This window comes from Equus caballus, chromosome 28 (assembly GCF_041296265.1).
Source record: "Equus caballus isolate H_3958 breed thoroughbred chromosome 28, TB-T2T, whole genome shotgun sequence".
Taxonomy (NCBI): Eukaryota; Metazoa; Chordata; class Mammalia; order Perissodactyla; family Equidae; genus Equus; species Equus caballus.
This window is the reverse complement of record NC_091711.1, coordinates 49,565,367-49,583,063: the sequence shown is the minus strand read 5'-3', so window position 1 is coordinate 49,583,063 and position 17,697 is coordinate 49,565,367. Positions and strand designations below refer to the sequence as shown.

The 17,697-nt window shown below is 59.2% G+C and overlaps 1 protein-coding gene across 2 annotated transcripts in view; it reads right to left on the bottom strand.

Annotated features, from left to right (window-relative positions):
- The window catches only part of TAFA5 (TAFA chemokine like family member 5), a 249,377-nt gene that overhangs the window by 152,936 nt on the left and 78,744 nt on the right, over positions 1 to 17,697 (bottom strand). The window contains exon 1 of one of the 2 annotated variants that reach the window (XM_023631543.2): positions 8,722 to 9,127. The exons of the other annotated variant lie outside the window; for it this stretch is intronic. Coding sequence (XP_023487311.1) covers positions 8,722 to 8,812 — 91 coding nt within the window. The 5' untranslated portion in view covers positions 8,813 to 9,127. Of the gene's footprint in view, positions 1 to 8,721; positions 9,128 to 17,697 lie in introns of those variants that run through there. 2 annotated transcript variants of the gene reach the window in all.

Below are 17,697 nucleotides of genomic sequence, written 5' to 3'. Positions count from 1 at the left end.
CTGAAGATGGATCCTATCGTTGTGCAAAGCAGAGTTATTTAGAACCGAGGTCTGGGCTCCGCCCTCAGTGAATCCGACTGGGGACCTGCCCTGCTGCTTCTGTAGTTGGAGGAGAAGAAAGGTAATTGGCTAACAAAATCCACCTTCCCAGGCAGAAGCCGATTTTTGAAGAGTGCATTTCAAAGGCTGCATGACCTCCTGTAAACACGTGCAGGGCCGGGGGTGGATATGTGTGGTCTGGGGCTGGGTCTTCCAGCAGGTTCCAGAGGACAGGGCACCCACCCGAACCTGGAACCTGTCAAAACCACGCTCCCTGCCGGAGCCAGGGGCCTCAGAGGTGGGGGGCAGAGCGGAGGGAGCCGGCCTCGGCATGTCCAGCCTCCGTGTTCCTGCGGGACCTGCTGTCGGACCAGAAGACCAGGGCCCAGAATCAGCCACTCGACCCACAGCTCACAGCTCAATTCCTGTGGTCTGCCCTGAGTCCATCGCAGGGCTGGGGGCACGGGAGAGGGCTGAGGGTCAACTCTGAGGATGGCGTCCACCCTGCCAGAGACCTCCCATGGGCCGCCTTCCAGCAGGGACACCCTAACACCCTGGCTTGGCTTTCTAGGACGTTTAGCTAGGGCCCCCCTCAGAAGTAAGCTCAGGGGAGGGTAGCAGCCAGACACCCTGTCTTCAGGTCCCCAGCCCTGGGGTTTCGGCCAACACCTGAGTTTCCTCAATGGTAAAGTCATGAAACAACCACAGCCTCCTTGCCGGGGGGGACGAGGACCACATGAGGTGACAGCTGAGAGTCGTCCTGAGGTCCCCCCACCAGGCCCATCTCTGCCCCAAGATTCCCCGCTGACGGCTCAGGCCCCACGGACTCCCCTCTGCTGGGTGACCCTCTCCCTTCACCCCAAGGCACACACTGACCCCCAAGATCAGTCACCGCCTGGAGAGACCTTCCTCCACTGCCCCCACCTCAGCTACCCACCGGCTCTCAGGACGCCCGCCATGTGGGGTCCGACCATCCCCACTGGAGCCACCGTACCTGGAGTCCCCATGTCTCAGCCCCGAGACCACCCACCAGCCTCCATACAAAAGGTCACAGCACCAATCCACATGGTGACTCACCCGGCAGACTGGAGCCGGCTGGCCTGCTACGGAGAACAAGACGCAGAGAAGAAGAAGCAATTGTGCTCGCCACAGGGCGGTGGGCAAACGAACAAACACACGTGTTACCGCTGAGACGTCCAAGGGAGGGATCCCGTGATCGTGGCTGAGCTCCGGCCACAAGCCCCACGACGGGTGGGCCGTGACAAGTGCTGGGGTGCACCCCGGTACCCCACGCATGGGATGTGTGTCCACACCTGTCATCAGGTGACGGGAAGTCAGTCAGCCAAGAGCCGGCTGGTGGCTCATGACTCCCCCCTAGGGTCGCCCCTGGGTGGTGGTCTCAGTCCACGACCCACTTTCTCCAAAGACCCGTCGGATGTCAGAGCCAAGGGGAGACTGGGAGGGGTCTGGGGCCGTGTTCACAGACCTCTCCGGATGGCAGGGAGGCCTGGGTCATGTGGGGCGAGACTCCACTGTCACTTCTGCAGAACTGTGTAGGACAAAGGGTCCCATGATCGAGGGACATCAGGAAATGACCGTGGGCACCGTGTAAGCTGGGCAGGGCAGTCTCAACGTCACCGCACTACGGGGACACTGAGCCGTGTGCCCAACTTCTGCCCTGGGCTCCTCCAGAGGCAGAAGCCCCTGCAGGCAGTGTGGACAGCAGAGGCATAATGATGCAGGGAAGCCAGTCTTCCCTGGGGAGACGCCCACCCACCGCCCCTCCCTCTCCAGAGGGGCAGCCCCCTTCCAGGGCCCTGGCCCATGGGACCACAAACACATGCCCACACCTGGAAGGAAGGGGCTGGACATGGACTTCATGCCAGTGACCCTTGGGCAACAGGGTAGGCTGAGGGACAGGGCCTCCCACCTCCCAGCCCCCTGGTGCCCGCTCGGGCAGGCTGCCTGTCACCTCCCTCCCTGCCTGCAGCCCTGGGCAACCTCATGCACAGCACCTGCAGCTCTGCGCTGGCACTGATCATCTCTCAGCTCTCAGTAAGGAAGTAAGGACCGGAAGAAGCAGGTGGCTTCTGGCTTTCCCTGCACCCAACTCACCAGGTCCACTTAGAGACCAGGACCTCCGCTGAGAGGGGCAGGGCTCCAAACACACAGAGGTCCCCAGGCCACACCAGGCCACACCTACTCCAGCTCTTTCCTGGGCCACCTCCTCCGGGAACTCACCCCCGACCCTCGGTCTGGCCAGGTCCCAGAGCAGTTTGTCCCCCACCCTCGGCCACCCTTCCCCTTTCTACTGGTCCTGGGTTCCCCTCTCCTTTTGGGAAGCCTCTCTCTGCAGAGATGGTCCTGGAGGGCCTGTCAATCCATCAGGGAGAGCGCGGGCCTGCAGTGAAAGCCCTCAGGAGAGGAGACAGAGGGCCCTGCCCTTTCCCATGGACTCCCTGGAGCCAGGACCCGGAGTCCTGGAGACTGCAGGCAGCCACAGACAAGGCCTTACAGGCTGAGGGTCAGCTGGAAAAGGAGGCCGGATCTCAGAGGGGCAGAGCATGGGGGGTGGACCCAGACGCTACGGTGTGAGCATCTGGAGCTGGTTACACCTGAAGAGATGAGCTAACGTCCTCTTCAGATAAGCCAGTCTGCGCTGGGTGTCTACCCCTTGCGATCGGAGGCCACCTCCACCCTTCCAAGAACCACCAGTCTGTCTGACATAATGGGGGTATCACGCGCCCAGGTGTGTTGGCTCCTCAAGCACAATCTGATAGAGAGAGTCACAGATAGGAGGTGCCCGGCACAGGGCTAGAGGCCTGTCTCTCAAGTACTCATCATGGTCACACAAAGCTTTAGCTTCTATTATCTTTTCCATCTTGCTGAGGGGGAGCCTGAGGGCCCCAGTGGCCCAGTGACTTGCCTGATTATCACTTCGCAATCTGGTTTCCTAAACCCAAAAGACATTTGCCCAAGCAGGTGTGCACCAGGAGGCAGGCACAGGGTCTGTAAGGCGGGTATCAGGGCTGTGTGGGGACAGGGGGTGTGCAATGAGCCTGGATGACTCCTGTGTTGCTGTCCTGCCTCAGGATCCAGGCAGAGAAAAAGAAAAAGTGAGCCTGCACGTTGGAACATGTCCTGCTGACCTCTGTGACCTGGGCCCATCCTTCACCTCGCACGCGGCAGCTGTTGGTGAGCAGGAGCTTCTGAAGAAGCCCGGTCCTGCACGGTGTCAGGCAGGAGCGACTGAAGAGCAGGTCAAAGAACCGGACGTGGTGGACGTGCATGCGTGTGCGTGTGCACATGTCTTTGCGTGTGTGTAGCTATGGACAAATGTGTGTGTGAGAGAGAGAGAAGCGGGGTCCGATGGTGCCACATCTCCCAAGAGAGGCTGAGTCCACTGACAGATAGAGCCTAGATTAAAGGCAGAACTCCCAGGAGGGCGGGCTGGTCCCCACTGGAGCAGGACAGCAACTACAGGGGTCTCTGAAGTTCATCTCAAAGGAGTCCAGGATCCATTCACTAAAATAGCATGAATTTTTGGTCCAGCCCCACGTCACATGCAGGGGCACAGCCGCATATCTTACATTGTGGATTTTACATGTGGTCATATTACAATATACTTCATATGTTTTATGTGCTTATATATATTTATCAGTAAATATGGAGATACACAGTGGCTTCCCCCCGCCCCTCTGCTCCCTAATTAAGTGGCTGTATTTTAAATCAAGTTCACAACGTATTTCATATATTTAATATGCCTGACTGGATTATATAGAAACACAGAAGCACATCTGAGCAACACAACGTAACCATATATGTCATTAACATACATAATTAACATAACCACGTATGTGCGCGCACACACATAAAAATGTCAGCAGTGCACCACTGCCTGAGATATACCGTGCCCCCCGCCTTCGCCATGCAAAGGGACGTGGCCCCTACTGCGCCCTCTGCTCCTGGTGCCCCGCCACAGCACTATGTCCCCAGAAACAGGTAGAAATCCTAATGTGCTGACCATTGAGTGAGGCAGGCAGATTGCCCCCAGGCACGGCTCTCAAAGGCCATTTTTAGGATGGACGCCAGGTGGGAGATGGAAGCGTTTCTAACCATGCGGGTGGGAAGTCAGCCCAAGTCTCGGCTGCCCAGAGTGCACCCGAGGTTGCCACCTGGACACAGGCTCTGCGGCCCAGGCAGGGCTCTGGCCTCCTCGGGGTCCTTGGGAACATGGACGCCCCCCGGGCCCTGAGGCTGGTGAGCCATGTCACGTCTGAGGAGTCACCTCCGTTCCCAGTCCTTTCGTGTTTTAACTCCTACAGCTGTCATACACTCACCGGATGAGATTCCCATTACGGTGAGTGTGGGTTTTATTTAGATTCTTTGTCACACCAGAAAGATAGTAAATGATGATAAAGGAGCTGGTTATTTTTAACGCCTTTCCAATCCTGCCCCTCCCGGCAGCCATTGACACTCACCTGGCCTTTCAAAGAGTCCGCCGGGGCCGGGGGAGGCACCGGGTGGGGCCCCTCCACACGCAGCAGCCCAGAAGCTCAGGGAGAAACCAGCAGCCAGGCCAGCCCAGGCTGGGAGCCTGCAGCCCTGCGGTGACACCTGGGAGGGGGGTGTGGGCGCAGCAGGGGCCGAAAGCATCTAGAACACAGGGCTTCTGAAACCCTCTCTTCACTCAAACACACCCGCCTCAGGAACTCGGTCCCTCCACTCCTCTGTAATCACAGGCTCTGAGAATGGAGCTGGACGCAGTCTGGGGCCCCAAACCACCAAGAACGGCCTTCCCGCTCTGTGAAGCCTCCACGGGGTCTACCAAGCCGTCACCACCCCGTGGGGGGCCCCTGCCGCCCGCTTATGCCTCTGGGACACGGGCACGAGTTATAGCCAAGCGCGCTTTGTGATTCAACAAATATTTCCGATGGACCCCCGGTGCCGGGAACCTCGCTGTGTCAGCGCTAAGTTCTCCCTCCACTTTTAAAAATTAAACTGATGGATATAACAGAGGTAGCAACGCTCCGTGTTGGCTGCTGATCTTGTGACGACCACGGCAATGAATGATCAGGGCACGGGACCTCGACCATTAATAGAGGGCCATTAAGGGCCTTGACGGGGGAGAACGTGTCCGTGGCCAGCCGCGGGTTCCCAGAATCACACTTCACTTCCAGAGCAACTATCTAACGCAATACATGAAAGCGGAATCCTGTTTACTCAACCAGCCCCCCGAAGCAGCTGTCGAGTTCGGAAAGGACCCCTGGAAAGGAGGCTGGCTGGTTGCGAGGGTGGCCACATGCGCGCCCATCTCCCTGATTCTCAACAGGAACCTGCAGAAGAGTCTGTGCCGAGCACGCTCAACATCTCGCACACTCCCCGGCCACCAAAAGGACTTAGAGATGGATTTAACCCTCAAATCGACCTCTAGAGGAGAAAGCGCCGGGTTCTCCCTCGGATTCAGAAAGGAGAGCTGGCCCGGTGGCATCCCGGCCTGCTCCTGCCTCCTCCGGGTCCCAAAGCCCAGGTGGCCGGCCCAACTGTGCATCAGCCTCCACAGCGCTCTGCTCCTTCCCAGCATTTGTTTCCTTCCTGTTCGAATTAGCGTCCAGAGGAAAGCCGTTAATCCTGCCGCACTGTGAACTGCCGAGCGATGGAGAGACTGGGAGAAAACACCGAAAGTCCTGGGAAGAGGGAGCTGGACACATTTGCATCATTCCAGCTGTTCACTCAACTCCATGTTCTGAGACCGAACCCCACGAAGCAGATGGAAGGAGGGCGTCCCGGCCCCTTTCCCAGCCCACGGTCACGCAGGCCCTGTGCCCTCACCACGCAGCTGTACTGCAAGTCAGGCTCCGGAGACCCCCACCCTCGCCCCCAACTTTCAGTGTAGTTCACAGACACAGGGCATTCGCATGCTGTGCTCACTGCGAAAAGCAGGTGCTTTGCTTCCAGAGGAGGGTCAGGGTGGCCCCCCAGCCAAGCCAGAGAAGGTGCTGCCAGGCCCCTGTGGGCCCCCACCCCACGGCGTGGCCGTGCTCGGGGGGGCCTTCTCCCTGGCCCACCAGCCGCCTGGGCCAGGCCTGACGCGGTGGGCAGGACCATTCCTACAGAGACCGGACCAGCCAAGGCTGCAATTAGAGACCACAATACGCCTCTCTCTCGGTTCACAGCCCTATTCATCTCGGCGAACACTGGAAGACAGACCGGCCAGAGGGGGACGGATTAGCCACAGGGTGACCTGTACCTCCACACAAAAGGGGAAGTGTGGAAAACCAGCTCCCTGTGTCCCCCATTCTTCACCCCTGAAAACACCAGATTCATGGAAATGGCTATTTAAACAGCTCTTCCCCACTCATCCGCAGACAACAAGTCACAATTGTCCACCCGCCTCGCTCCCTCCCTCCCGCTGGCCAGCACGCTGTTGGAAGAAAGTGGACTGGAGCTTGCAGCCTGCTGGCCGGAACGGGCCCTGGGCCTCCCCCGGAACCAGGGTCGGCCCCACCAGCCTCCCCAGTGGCTGCCGGAGGCTCCTGACCCCAAGGGGCTGAAAGGGGCAGCTCAGAGAGGACAGGGATGGTGCCCAGTCCTGACCTTCCAGAGAGATGGGGCAAAGGGTGCTCAGGCCCCGTGAGGCCAATGCAACCGACTCAGGGTGGACAAACGGACTCCCAAGAGTCCTGGAGGCTGGCAGGCAAACACCTGCACTCCCCAGCACCGCCTGAAAACACCGTGCCTTCAGAGCATGCACCTGCTCCCCGGCCCCACACCCCACTTCCCGTTCCTACACCGTCTTCCAGAACGTGGCCCCGCGAGTGCCCACTTCAAGGTAAACACCGAGGTTTCAGTGAAGGGCTCTCAATAACCCATCCACAAAAAATACTCCACTCTGAGCACGATTATTCACTTAAACATCGACCTGCCCTGCACCTAGCATTTTCAAATCCAAGAGACAGAAACTCTTTCCTCTTGCCCAAAACACACTGTCCTTAAGACTCAAGGCGCCAGGAGGACGGCCGTGCCCTCCGAGGACACCAGGACGGGTCAGTTCCCACCAGATGAATGGGAGGGGACCATTTACCCACATGGTATCACAGCAGCCAGTGGCTTTATTCTCTTACTGAGTCCCAGCTGTGAAATAGGGGGAAATCCCCACACAGCCCACACTCCTGACCTCAGCGAGAAACTGCGAAACTTTAACACAAGTCCCTTTTCAAACACGGATCCTCCCAAAAAGGAACGATTCCCGGGAACAGCAAAGAACTTACGGCCTAAACAAGGCCCAGCCACGCAGGGCCTCCCCGGCCATCTGGGGGGTTCCCAGGGTCCCCAGGCAGAGGACAGCTGAGAATAACCCTCTGGGGACTTGCTAGGCACAGAACCACCCAGTCCTGAAGCAGGTCAGCAAGCTGGTGGGCGAGGGCTGCCCTCCAACTTCAGGAAGGACTCACCAAGCCCTCGCCAGCAGCCAAAGCCGTAGCATACCCCTGGACGGCTGCCTCTCCTCCAGCGCCCGGACCCCAAATCAAGAGAGGACACTGAACATCAAACCAGCGGAGCCACTGACCCGGCCTGGGGCTGGCCTCCCGCGCCTACCTGCTTCCTCGGCAAGCCAGCAGCTCGTTAATTAGGCAGGAAGCAGCTGAATGTTGCAGACCATTCCTTTGTAGGAACTCAGAGCTAATGAGGATCCACCTGCATTAACAGGCCACACCAGCTCCCTCCTGTGCTCAGCGTTCCCTGCAGGCCAGAGGGAGCCTGAGGGCAAGGGCACCTGATGGCCACGGGCACTGGCCTCCGTCTGCTGTTCTGTGAAGGCCAGCCAGGCTGAGCCCAGGGTGCCCCAGGGCTGCTCTCCAGGAGAGCCGGCCCGAAAGCCAGGAAGTTTTCTGGAGTGTCTGGGGTATTCAAGGTGCCCACCGAGGATACCAGCACATGCACCCTGTCCTGGGCCCTTGGTGAAGGTCTCCTCGGTCCCAGAGACCCCTCTGGCTGCAAAGGTCACACCATCAACGCGAACCTCTCAACTAAGTCCCAAGAACGGGATCCACCAGCCCTGTGCTCTAGCAGACACTGAGACGACAGGGGCGCCTAACTTGGTGCGGGCCCAGGCACTCTGGCGGCGAAGTCCCCCCTTCTGGAGCCCGCGGGTCCCTCACTCGGCCTAGAAGGCGGCAGTGGAGGGCGGGGGACGGGCACAGAGGCCTGGCCCTGGGCTCCTGCCCGCCCCCGACCCCGCGCCCGCTCCAGCCTGCCCGGCCCAGCCAGGCCGGCCAGCGTGGAGCGCTGGTGCCATCTACCGAGGGCCCGCGGTGAGCGAGCGGGCGCCGCTGCCAACGAGCCGTGCGGGGCAGGGGACGGGCAGGGGCAGCCTCCTCGGCGTGGGCCGGGGCTCCCGGGCGGCGCGAGAGGCATGGAGGCCACCGCGCCCCGAACCCCGCGCAGCACCCGCGCCCGCGGGCCGCCCGTGAACCCCGATAGGCGCGGGGCGGCGGGCTCCGCACCGGGGCCGGGCGCGGCGAAGGGTCCGCCGCCGGCCAGTCCGGCCCCGCAGTGGCGCTCAGCGAGCCCGGGCCGAGCCCGGCGGTGGCGGCGGCGGCGGCGGCCGAACGTGCTGGAAGCCCGGGCGGGCGCCGAGGACGGCGCCCAGGGACCGCTCCGCGCGCCGGGGACAATTACCTTCTTTGAGGAACTGCGCGTGGATCACCAGGACGAGGAAGCAGCAGAGCGCGGCTCCGGCGAGTGCCCAGAGCGCCTTCAGGAGCTGCATCGCGGAGTGCCCACTCGGCCGACGCCCCCAAAGTCGCGCAGCGAAGGTCCAGGCGCCGCATCAGCGCCCCGCCGGGTGCAGCCGCCGCGGCCGCACGCTCGCGCCCTCCATCCGCCGCCACCGCCGCGCTCGCCGCGACTGGAGGCGCCTCTCCGGGAGGCGAGCTGTGTCTTTTTGGGCAGGGGGAGGGGAGCGGGCGTAGGGGGGGCGCCGGGGAGGGGGCGGGCGGGGGCGGGGAGGTTAGCAGAAAGTCTCGGGCCGCGGCGGCCGCCCCTCCGGCCACTCGGCCACCATCGCGGGCTGCGGGGCGCCGGGGGCCCGGGCGCGGGGGGGCGGCCGCCGCGGCCCCATGAATCAGCCCCGCCGCCGCCCCCGGAGCCGCTCCGCCAGCAGGGCCCGGACGGCTGGCCGCGGATTGCGCAACGGCCCGGCGGCGCGGGGGGGTCCTGCGCGGCCCCGGCCCTTCGGCCGCCTGTCGCCTCCCCGCCCCTGCTCCGCGTCGCCTTCCTCTCCTCCTCCTCCTCCTTCGCCGCCGCCGCCCGCGCTCGCTCCGGCCCGGGGCTCAGGGGGCCGCGCCGCCGCCGCGGAGGACCAGGCTCGGGGCCGGGGCTGCGCGCCGGGCGCGGGGCTGCCGCACCATCGCCGCCGCCGGGGCCCGCGCGGCCCGGCCGAGCCCGCCGCGATCGAACTTGCGCGGCCCGGGGCTGGCTGGCCGGTCCCCCCCGGACGGTGCCGGCCTCCGCGCTCCTCGGAGCCCGCGCCTCCGCCGCTGCGGCCGGACGAGGCCCGGGCCGGCGCCTCCGCAGGCTGCCCGCGCTCGCTGGCGCTCCGGGGCCGGTGGCGGCGGTGGTGGCGGTGGTGGCCGCGCCGACAGGTGGGGCCGGCGACGCTGCGCGCCTCGCCGCCCGCGGGACGCCGCTGCTCCGGCCCGGCGGCGCGCGCCCGCCCGCTCGCTCGGCTCGGCCCCTTTTGGGGAGGCGGCGGGAGGGGGAGCGGCGGCCAAGCCCGCGCGGCGCTCGGACTCCGGCCCGCGCCCGCCGCCGTCTGCGCTCCGCCCGGCCCGCTGAGCCGCCGATGCGCACTGGGCCGCGGAGAGGACCCGGGGGACCCCCGCCGCCCTGCAGCGCCCCCGCCTGGCGCGCCGGCGGGTCAGGCGGGGCCGGTCCAGCCGAAAACCGCCGGTCGGGCTCCACCTAGGTGCGCAGGGGCCTCACTGCAGAGCCGGCCGCGCGGGTGGGGGAGCGGGGCTCGGAAGGCCTCCAGTGCGCCCAGCCCCCTCGCCCCCTATGGTCCCAGGAGGGGTGGGGCGACCCCGCTGAGGCGTCGCCACTGCCCAGGGCTGACCCGCGGTGCGTTCTAAAGAATGTCACTTCTACCTGGAAACACAAACGGGCCCCTTCCCAGCCCTTGTGAGTGACCTCCTCTAGGCTGCATGGCCCGTCCCCCAGCGCGTGGGCGCACAGAAGATGTCCACAGACTGCTCCAGACAAAACGGCGGGCTCCTTCCTGCCGCGCCCTCCGTCGCGCCTCTAGGAAAGGCAGGTATTTGATCCGGCCAGTTTTCCTCACCATCCCTGTGCCCCGGAGCAGGGGCATCTGTGTCCTGTTCGGAGTCGCCAAGAGGCCAGACCCAGTGCCACAGGCCTCAAAGCATTTTTGCCTAAGTGGAATTTCAAGTTCTATTCCAAATGCCGAGCAAAGAGCTTTGGACGGAGGATGAGGGCAGGAGCCTCTCCCTGACCTCTGCCCCTACCTGTGTGTGGTGGGTTGGGGACAGGACGGTACCGGCCACAGAGGGTCCTTGTGAGTGGGAGGACCCCACAGCGCAGGGGCCACTGAAGGCTGCTTCCTTCCTGCAGGTATTCACATGCCAGGAGGGAAAGAGGCCAGACCTAAGTGGGCTCTCAGAGGTGAGATAGGTCAAGCCCCTAGGTGTGCATGTGGGGAAACTGAGGTTCGCAGAGGCCTGGACATCAGCACCAAATCCAGCAATAAAGAGCAGACCAGGACTAGCACCAAGTTTGCTGCTGTCTGCCTGGCCTGATTCTGCTGTGCCCAGCCATTGATTGGAGGCGAGGCCCCCTGGGACGCAATTCCACACCACTGGCTGCATCCCTCCTCAAGCTCCCCACCCCACCAGGTGGTCCATGAGATGGGAAGGCTGGTCCAAACCTTCCCCTGGAGGAGCAGCCCCAGCCTCACGCAGGCTAGGCAGCTGAGCAGCTGCCTGGGGAGGGAGGGCGTTCTCTCCCCTTGTGCAGTCCCCTCTCAGAGCCCCATTTCCTGAAGCTCCTCACCTTGCTCCTCTGCCTGCATCTGCCCACACCAGGCATTTTCCAGGAAAGCCCCACCTGCTGCAAGCACTGGGGAGCCCCACAGCCCAGCGGGGAGGGCCTGACCTCCACCAAGGTCGTGGGCCTTCCATCCTCACCCAGAGCAGAGCTCTCCACTTCAGAAGCCTAAGGGTCAGTAGGGTGCTCATTACGCATGCATACCCAGGACCCCAGGGGACCTCAGTCAGGAAGCAAAGCCCACCTCTGATGTCCCCGGTGTCCCCAATCAGGTGCATATTATCTGAAATTGTGAAAATTGAAAAGTATTCTAAATTCACGAAGGAGACTTTTAAAGGCTAACTTTCTGTCAAGAGAATTAAAGAAAGCTTGCAAAGAGAAGTGTGTCCTGGGTTTATTTTCAACAGGTGGGACAGGAGGCCCTGCATCCTGCTCTGTGAGGACCCAAGCATCCTCCTCTGGCACCAAGACCTGCTACTAGTAAACACGTGCAGCATCATTTGTAGCTTTGAAGGGGTAGCAGGTGAAAAGAGGGGAAGCATGGCAGGTGCCCTCGAGAGTCAGTTAACAGTGTGCCCCAGGCAGGGGGTCCGGGGCCAGGTGCTCACCAGGTGGGCATTCAGTGGAAGAGCTGTATTTCCAAAGCACTGTCCTCTGACCCCCTCCAAAACAGCTGCTGTCTGGCCAGAAGGATGCCGTCCAAAGATAGGGGTGTCATCTGCCCGGGGAGGGTCCCCACAGTGCAGGGGGTGTGGCCCTCATATAGGAAAGCTGCGTTTTGTCTCCCGTGTCTCTAACTGGGTCTGACGTGGCCTTCACTGGGCACACAGGCAGCAAACTCAGAGTTTAGGTGGAGCTGTGGTTTTGCCACTAACACCAATCGTGGGAGTCTTCCCATCACATCACAGCTCTGGTGAATATCTCAGAATATCATTCATGTTCACCCTTCAAATTGTGAGGTCCCACCTCCAGGCGTTTTAGTGTCATGTTTTAATAAAGAAGCAAACATATTACTGTAGCAAAATAGATTTTCCAACATTTGATAAAACCGCATTTTGACATAATTGGTTTTCTTAGTAATCTTACCTACTTGATTTTATTCTGAGAAGGGTTCCATGAGTGTCAGCAGATGGCACAAACAAGGTGGGGAGCCCCCTGCTCTAAGCAGAGCAGAGCAGAGCAGAGCTGAGGTCCTTGGCCATGGGCAGCAGACAGGGCCAGGAAGATGCAGGACCATCCCCGGGTCGGGGGGGTGGAGTGCCCAGCGAGGGACCTGCTTGCCCTCTGGCTCCATCACCACTTCCAGGGAGGCCATCTGTCCACACACCCTGGCCCTTCCCAGAGAACCTCCAGTCAGCTTTCCCAGTCAAGCAAGAAGCCTGTGGGCTGCACAGGGCAGAGGTGACACACTGACCGGCCACTGAACCCACCTCAACCTTTACTGCTATACAGAGAGGACCCAGCAGGCAGGACCACCACAGGGTGTTTGCAGAAAGGCAGTGGCGTGAAAGAGAAGGAAGGCCCAGGATATATAAACTCTACACTTGACCCTCAGAGGGCAGAAATCAGAAAAGATTCAGGGAAAAGTAGAAATAATAATAATTCTAAATAGCATCATTCCCAAAGAAATTTAAGAGAATGCAGTACCAGTAAAAGACAATCGAGCTACTACGAAAAAAGGAAAACAAGAGAATGAGAAAGAAGTCTGGGAGATCAATGTGACCAGCCAATTTTGAGCTCTCAGGGTGGACTGAGGAGTAACTGGGTGTGACTAAAACCAGGTATGGGAAATAAAATTGAAGTAGTTCCCAGAATGGAGAGCAAAGGGAGAGATGGGAGTAGGGAAAAGTTGAAACATGGAGGGTATGTCCTGGGGTGTCAAACTTTTATTAGAAATTCTAAAGGAGAAAATAAAAGATGCCAAGGAAGAGGAAATCATGAAATAAATGAGCACACATCCTCAGACTGTGGGGCTGCCATTCTCTAACTGGATCCAGAGCACAGACCTCAGCCAAGTAGTGCAAGAAACTCTTCACAGCTTGCAGAACACAAAGAACACCACCGACAAGTACATCGTGTTCCATGAAGTCAGAAATAACTGACACCTGACTTTTCATGAGCAACACAGCTTTTAGAGCACATGGGTGTAGGGTCTTTAAGTTCTGGTGGGAAAAGCTACAGTATCTAGAATTCTGTACCCAGCTGAACTGTCAATGATGTATGCTGTTTAAGCTCATTCTGAAGGTCAGGTTACTGGCCAAACACCCCATACGAAAAGCTGACCTAGGGGATTCTCCAGCAGAGGAAGGGGTCAAGAAATGGGACATGGGAAGATAGGAGAGAGAAAATTCAGCATTGGTGACTCTTTACAAGTGAAATAAGCTGTAAAGAATGTGTATAAAAATACATCAGGCTCTCCTTCTTGGAAGACTCTCCTTCAACTGGTGAAACCTTGACAATAAATGTTCTGTCTCTTTCTCCATAGTTCTAGTCACAAATCTGATATCTGTGGGGAACAACATTCATGGAGTAACATTGGAAATGCCATTTATGTCTTTCCAAGTTTTAAAATCAACATGCAGTCAAAGCTCAGAAAATTATTTATAGTAGAATCATAAGTGCACATTCTTAAACCTTGATTTTTTTTAATCAGATGAAATGAAGGAAGATGGAATGTTGGAGGAGAGAGTAGCCCTCTGCTGTCGTTCTGCTCAGACCGCGAGGAGGCACTGACCACAGGTGATGGAGTGAAAGCGGCATAGGCACTCTGAGTCACAGAGGCAGCTGAAAACAGATAAAGAAACATTGTAGCAGGAAGGACTAGAACAGGAAAAGCACACTCTGAACAGTTTGGTCCTGGGAAAGGTTGCGGATGGGGGAGAGGGAGGCAGCATCCTGCTTTTCCTTGTGAACCTTCTTGTTTAAATTTATCATGTGCATCATATAGTGGTCTGTGATTTGAGAAAACTTAGCATGATAAACATAATGCAAATAAAGTGTGTTCTGCCCATACGATGTAATAGTTTGCACTAGTTGAAGAGAATGAGGAAGGGGTGTATCTGTATCTATATTTACACATATATAAACAAGAATAAAGACAGCCACAGCTATTTTTTTCAGTAGGTATGAACACACACACTGTAACATCCAAAAGCTATGACAGTAGCCGGGGGTGGAGTGCCGGCCTCGGTGGATGGGGAGAAGTCATTCGGATAGAGGAGAATCCATGTGCCGCCCTAGGAGGGAGGAAGACGGCAGATGCAGGAGGTAGGGACCTCGCAGGCAGCTTAGGGAGCAGAAGACATGAGTCTAGGATTCACAGAGAGGAGCAGGTTGCAGGTGAGCATGCCGGGTGAGCAGACGGCAGCCCCATGGAGGTCTAGGGCAAGGATGCCATGTGGGAGACAAGTTGGGGCTCAGGGTGTGGGGCCAATCCAGGGTAGCTGGAGGGGCCCAGAGGTGCCCTGGGAAGGACCCAGCAGGAGGCCGTGGCTCCACCTCTTCCTGTGTCCAGGCAGGAAGGCTCACCAAGGACCCAAGGATGCTTCAATGCCTTGATTGGCCCCCTGCTCGGTGTCCTAGGGAGGCTCTGGCTTCACCACCTGACAAGCCACCCTAGAGGCCACAACACAGAAAGGTGCCCAGACTAACTGAGTGGCTGAGATCACCTGGTCACCTATGTCCACGGAGAGTACGCCCAAGGAGCAAGGGGAGAGACAGGGCAGAGCAGGCAGGAGGAGAGTCTGCTTTCCAGCATCTGGTTCAGCCCTGGCCCCACGGGCCTTCCCACTGACACCTGGGCCGCAGCAAGGCTCCCGAAGTGACACATGCAGGGCAGGTGCTCCGGGCCCAAACGAACAGCCATGGGTGTGGTCTGTGTCTCTGGATGCAAATGGGCAACCACGGTGGCTTTCATAAGGAGAACAGAGCTTCAGGTCAGTAGGGAGGAGGGTGGGAGGCTGCTCTGGCCACCAATAACCTAGAGGACCAGGGATGCAGTGAGGGGACAGTTAGAAGTGGTCAGATGTGGGCAATGACTTAAGGCCAGTGCCAGTTCTCTCTGCAGAAGACCTGGATGTGGGGAGTGGGGTGGGGGTGCTGAGAGAAGCCAGCTGCCAGGGCCAGGGGCTGGGGCTGCGGTTTGGTTTCAGACAAGCTAAGTTCGGGGCCGTCTTCTAGCATCTAAGGGAGACGGCATGGGCAGCTGGCACCATGGGTCTCAAGTGGAGGGTGGAGATCTGGGCACACAGGGTCTCTGGAGGCCTCCCTGGGGGAAAGGGTTTTGAGGCCGAGGCACCAGCCGAGATCTCCCAAGGGGAGAGTAGAGGTTGGGAAGAGACTGGATCTGGGGGCGGCCCCAAGGAGTGGCCAGGGGAGATAAGCAAAGAGATAGGGTGGAGCAGAGGCCCAGGGAGGGAGGAGGGGAGACTTCAGCAGGGTGGTCCATGGCAGCAGGTCAACAAGGAAAGGCTACCCACGCAGCTGTGGAGGCAGGAAGCAGCTGGGCACCATGGATGGTGCCTGATTGTGGCAGGGAGACACAGTCCAGTTTTGGGGTAAGGGGCCCCCAGGGATGGGGGCCGAGGCTGGGCTTGAAATATAGGATGGAGAAGCCTTGGGGGTGGGCAGAGCTGTGTGTCCCCCTGGCCTTGGGGTGTCCTGTGACGGGGTCCTAGGTCATGACTGAGGGGACAAAACTTCTCCAGTCTTTCTGCAGAGGACCCGCTCCATCCCAGGAAAAGGTAGAAGATAGATCCTCTGCACAAGTAATATTCTTCCAAGGATCTTTGAACAGAGCCGAAGTGTGCAGGCCTGAGCTGGGCTTCTGCCCCACTCACCCGGCCCATCTGAAGACTGTCATCTGTGCACGGAATGACACAGGTGTGCACACACATGCACCCTCATCCCACGGCCTTCCCAGGTTCCAGGAGGTGCGGGCGTGCTCCAGCCTCCAGGTGTCCAGGGTCCCTTCACTGTCCCTTGACTCCCACACAGCGTCCCCGCAGACCATGCTTTAAACAGCACCCAATTCAGGGTCCTGGGGGCTCAGAGGCATGGGAGCATCCCCCCGACGGTGCGACGTGGAGAACCAGCGGTGTGCCTGGGACCACCGGAGCTGCTTCCCAGGCAAATCTGACGAGACCCATGTTGCATGCACAATGAGCAGAGGGCAGGTGGGGTGGAGTGGAGATCAGCTGGGTGGAGAGAAGGGAGCACAAGCTCAGGGTGGGGCAGGCTGAGCCCGAGCACCTCGAGGAGCCCTGGCCTCAGAGCGCCGGGTGGAAACTTGACACTGGGACAACACAGGGCAGACATCACAGGCTGGACAGAGGCTGCTTGGGATGTATCATCGAGCCCATGTGTCAAAGTCGCTCAGCACCTGCAAGCAGTGTGCCCATTGGGCTTCTGTGCATTGGACAGTGTGGGTGCAGGGGCACATGTGACATGCATGGCAGGTACCCATGCACCACGTATGCAGGGCATGTGCAACACATGCGAGGGGACGCACAGAACATCTGTAGCAGAGCCCATGTGACACACATGACAGTGGCACAGGCAGCACAAGTGATAGAGGCATGTGGCACATGACTGGGCATGGGTAACAGATATGACAGGGCAAACATGACACACAACTGGACATATGACATGTGTGGTGGGACACACGTGTCACGTGCAATGGAGGGACATGTAATGCACAGGAAAGAGGTGCATGCAACACTCATGATAAAGGCACATGGAAGATACATGATGGGTACATGTGGGTGCTATGTCAAGGCACATGTAATACACTATGACACTACATTTAACACATGTGATGGGAATGTGTGACATGTATGACAGAGGGCACACATAACACCTGTGACGGAGGGGAACATGTGACAGGTGTGACAGGAGGGCACCTAACTCAGGCAACAGAGAGGGCATGTAACACATGTGCCACCAATCCTAGGAAAAAAGTGAGGGCCATGTAAACAAGAGCCACTCCCAGATAACTGGCCCTACTGAAGGTGTCAGCTCCTGTACACGTGTGCGCATGTGTGTTGTGTGGGTCTGTGTTGTGTGTACGTGTGTGCTGTGCATGTGGGAGTTATTTAGGTATGTGTGTCAGAGTACATGCATGGGTGTGTATGCTTCTGTGTGCGTGGGGGTTGTCTGTGTGTCTGTGCCTGTGTGCCACCTCTGGAAATCCACTCGGCAGATGGTTCCAAAGGAAAGAGGTGTGTTCCCAGGGGACTGTGGGCCTTCCTGAAGCCTCAAGTTTGGAAGACTAGAGTGTCAACATCAGTGGAATAAGCGCCCGTGTGGAACCCCTGCGTAATTAGTACCTGCGCACAGAGACACACAGACACGCATGGCAGACGTGCACACACAGGCCTGCAGCCATCTCTATTCTGCCCCCTCCTGGGCCTGTGAGTGGCTAGAGGGGATCCTCACTCGGACCCCATGAACACTGTCATGCACCGAGGGGAGAACAGACTAGACACCACATAACCTACTCCCCACTGTCTTCATCTTAGAGCCCTCGGGAGTGCCGTGGCCCCTCCCGTCCAGGACCTCCTCCCATGGGAATACCTGGCAATATCCACGGCCGTC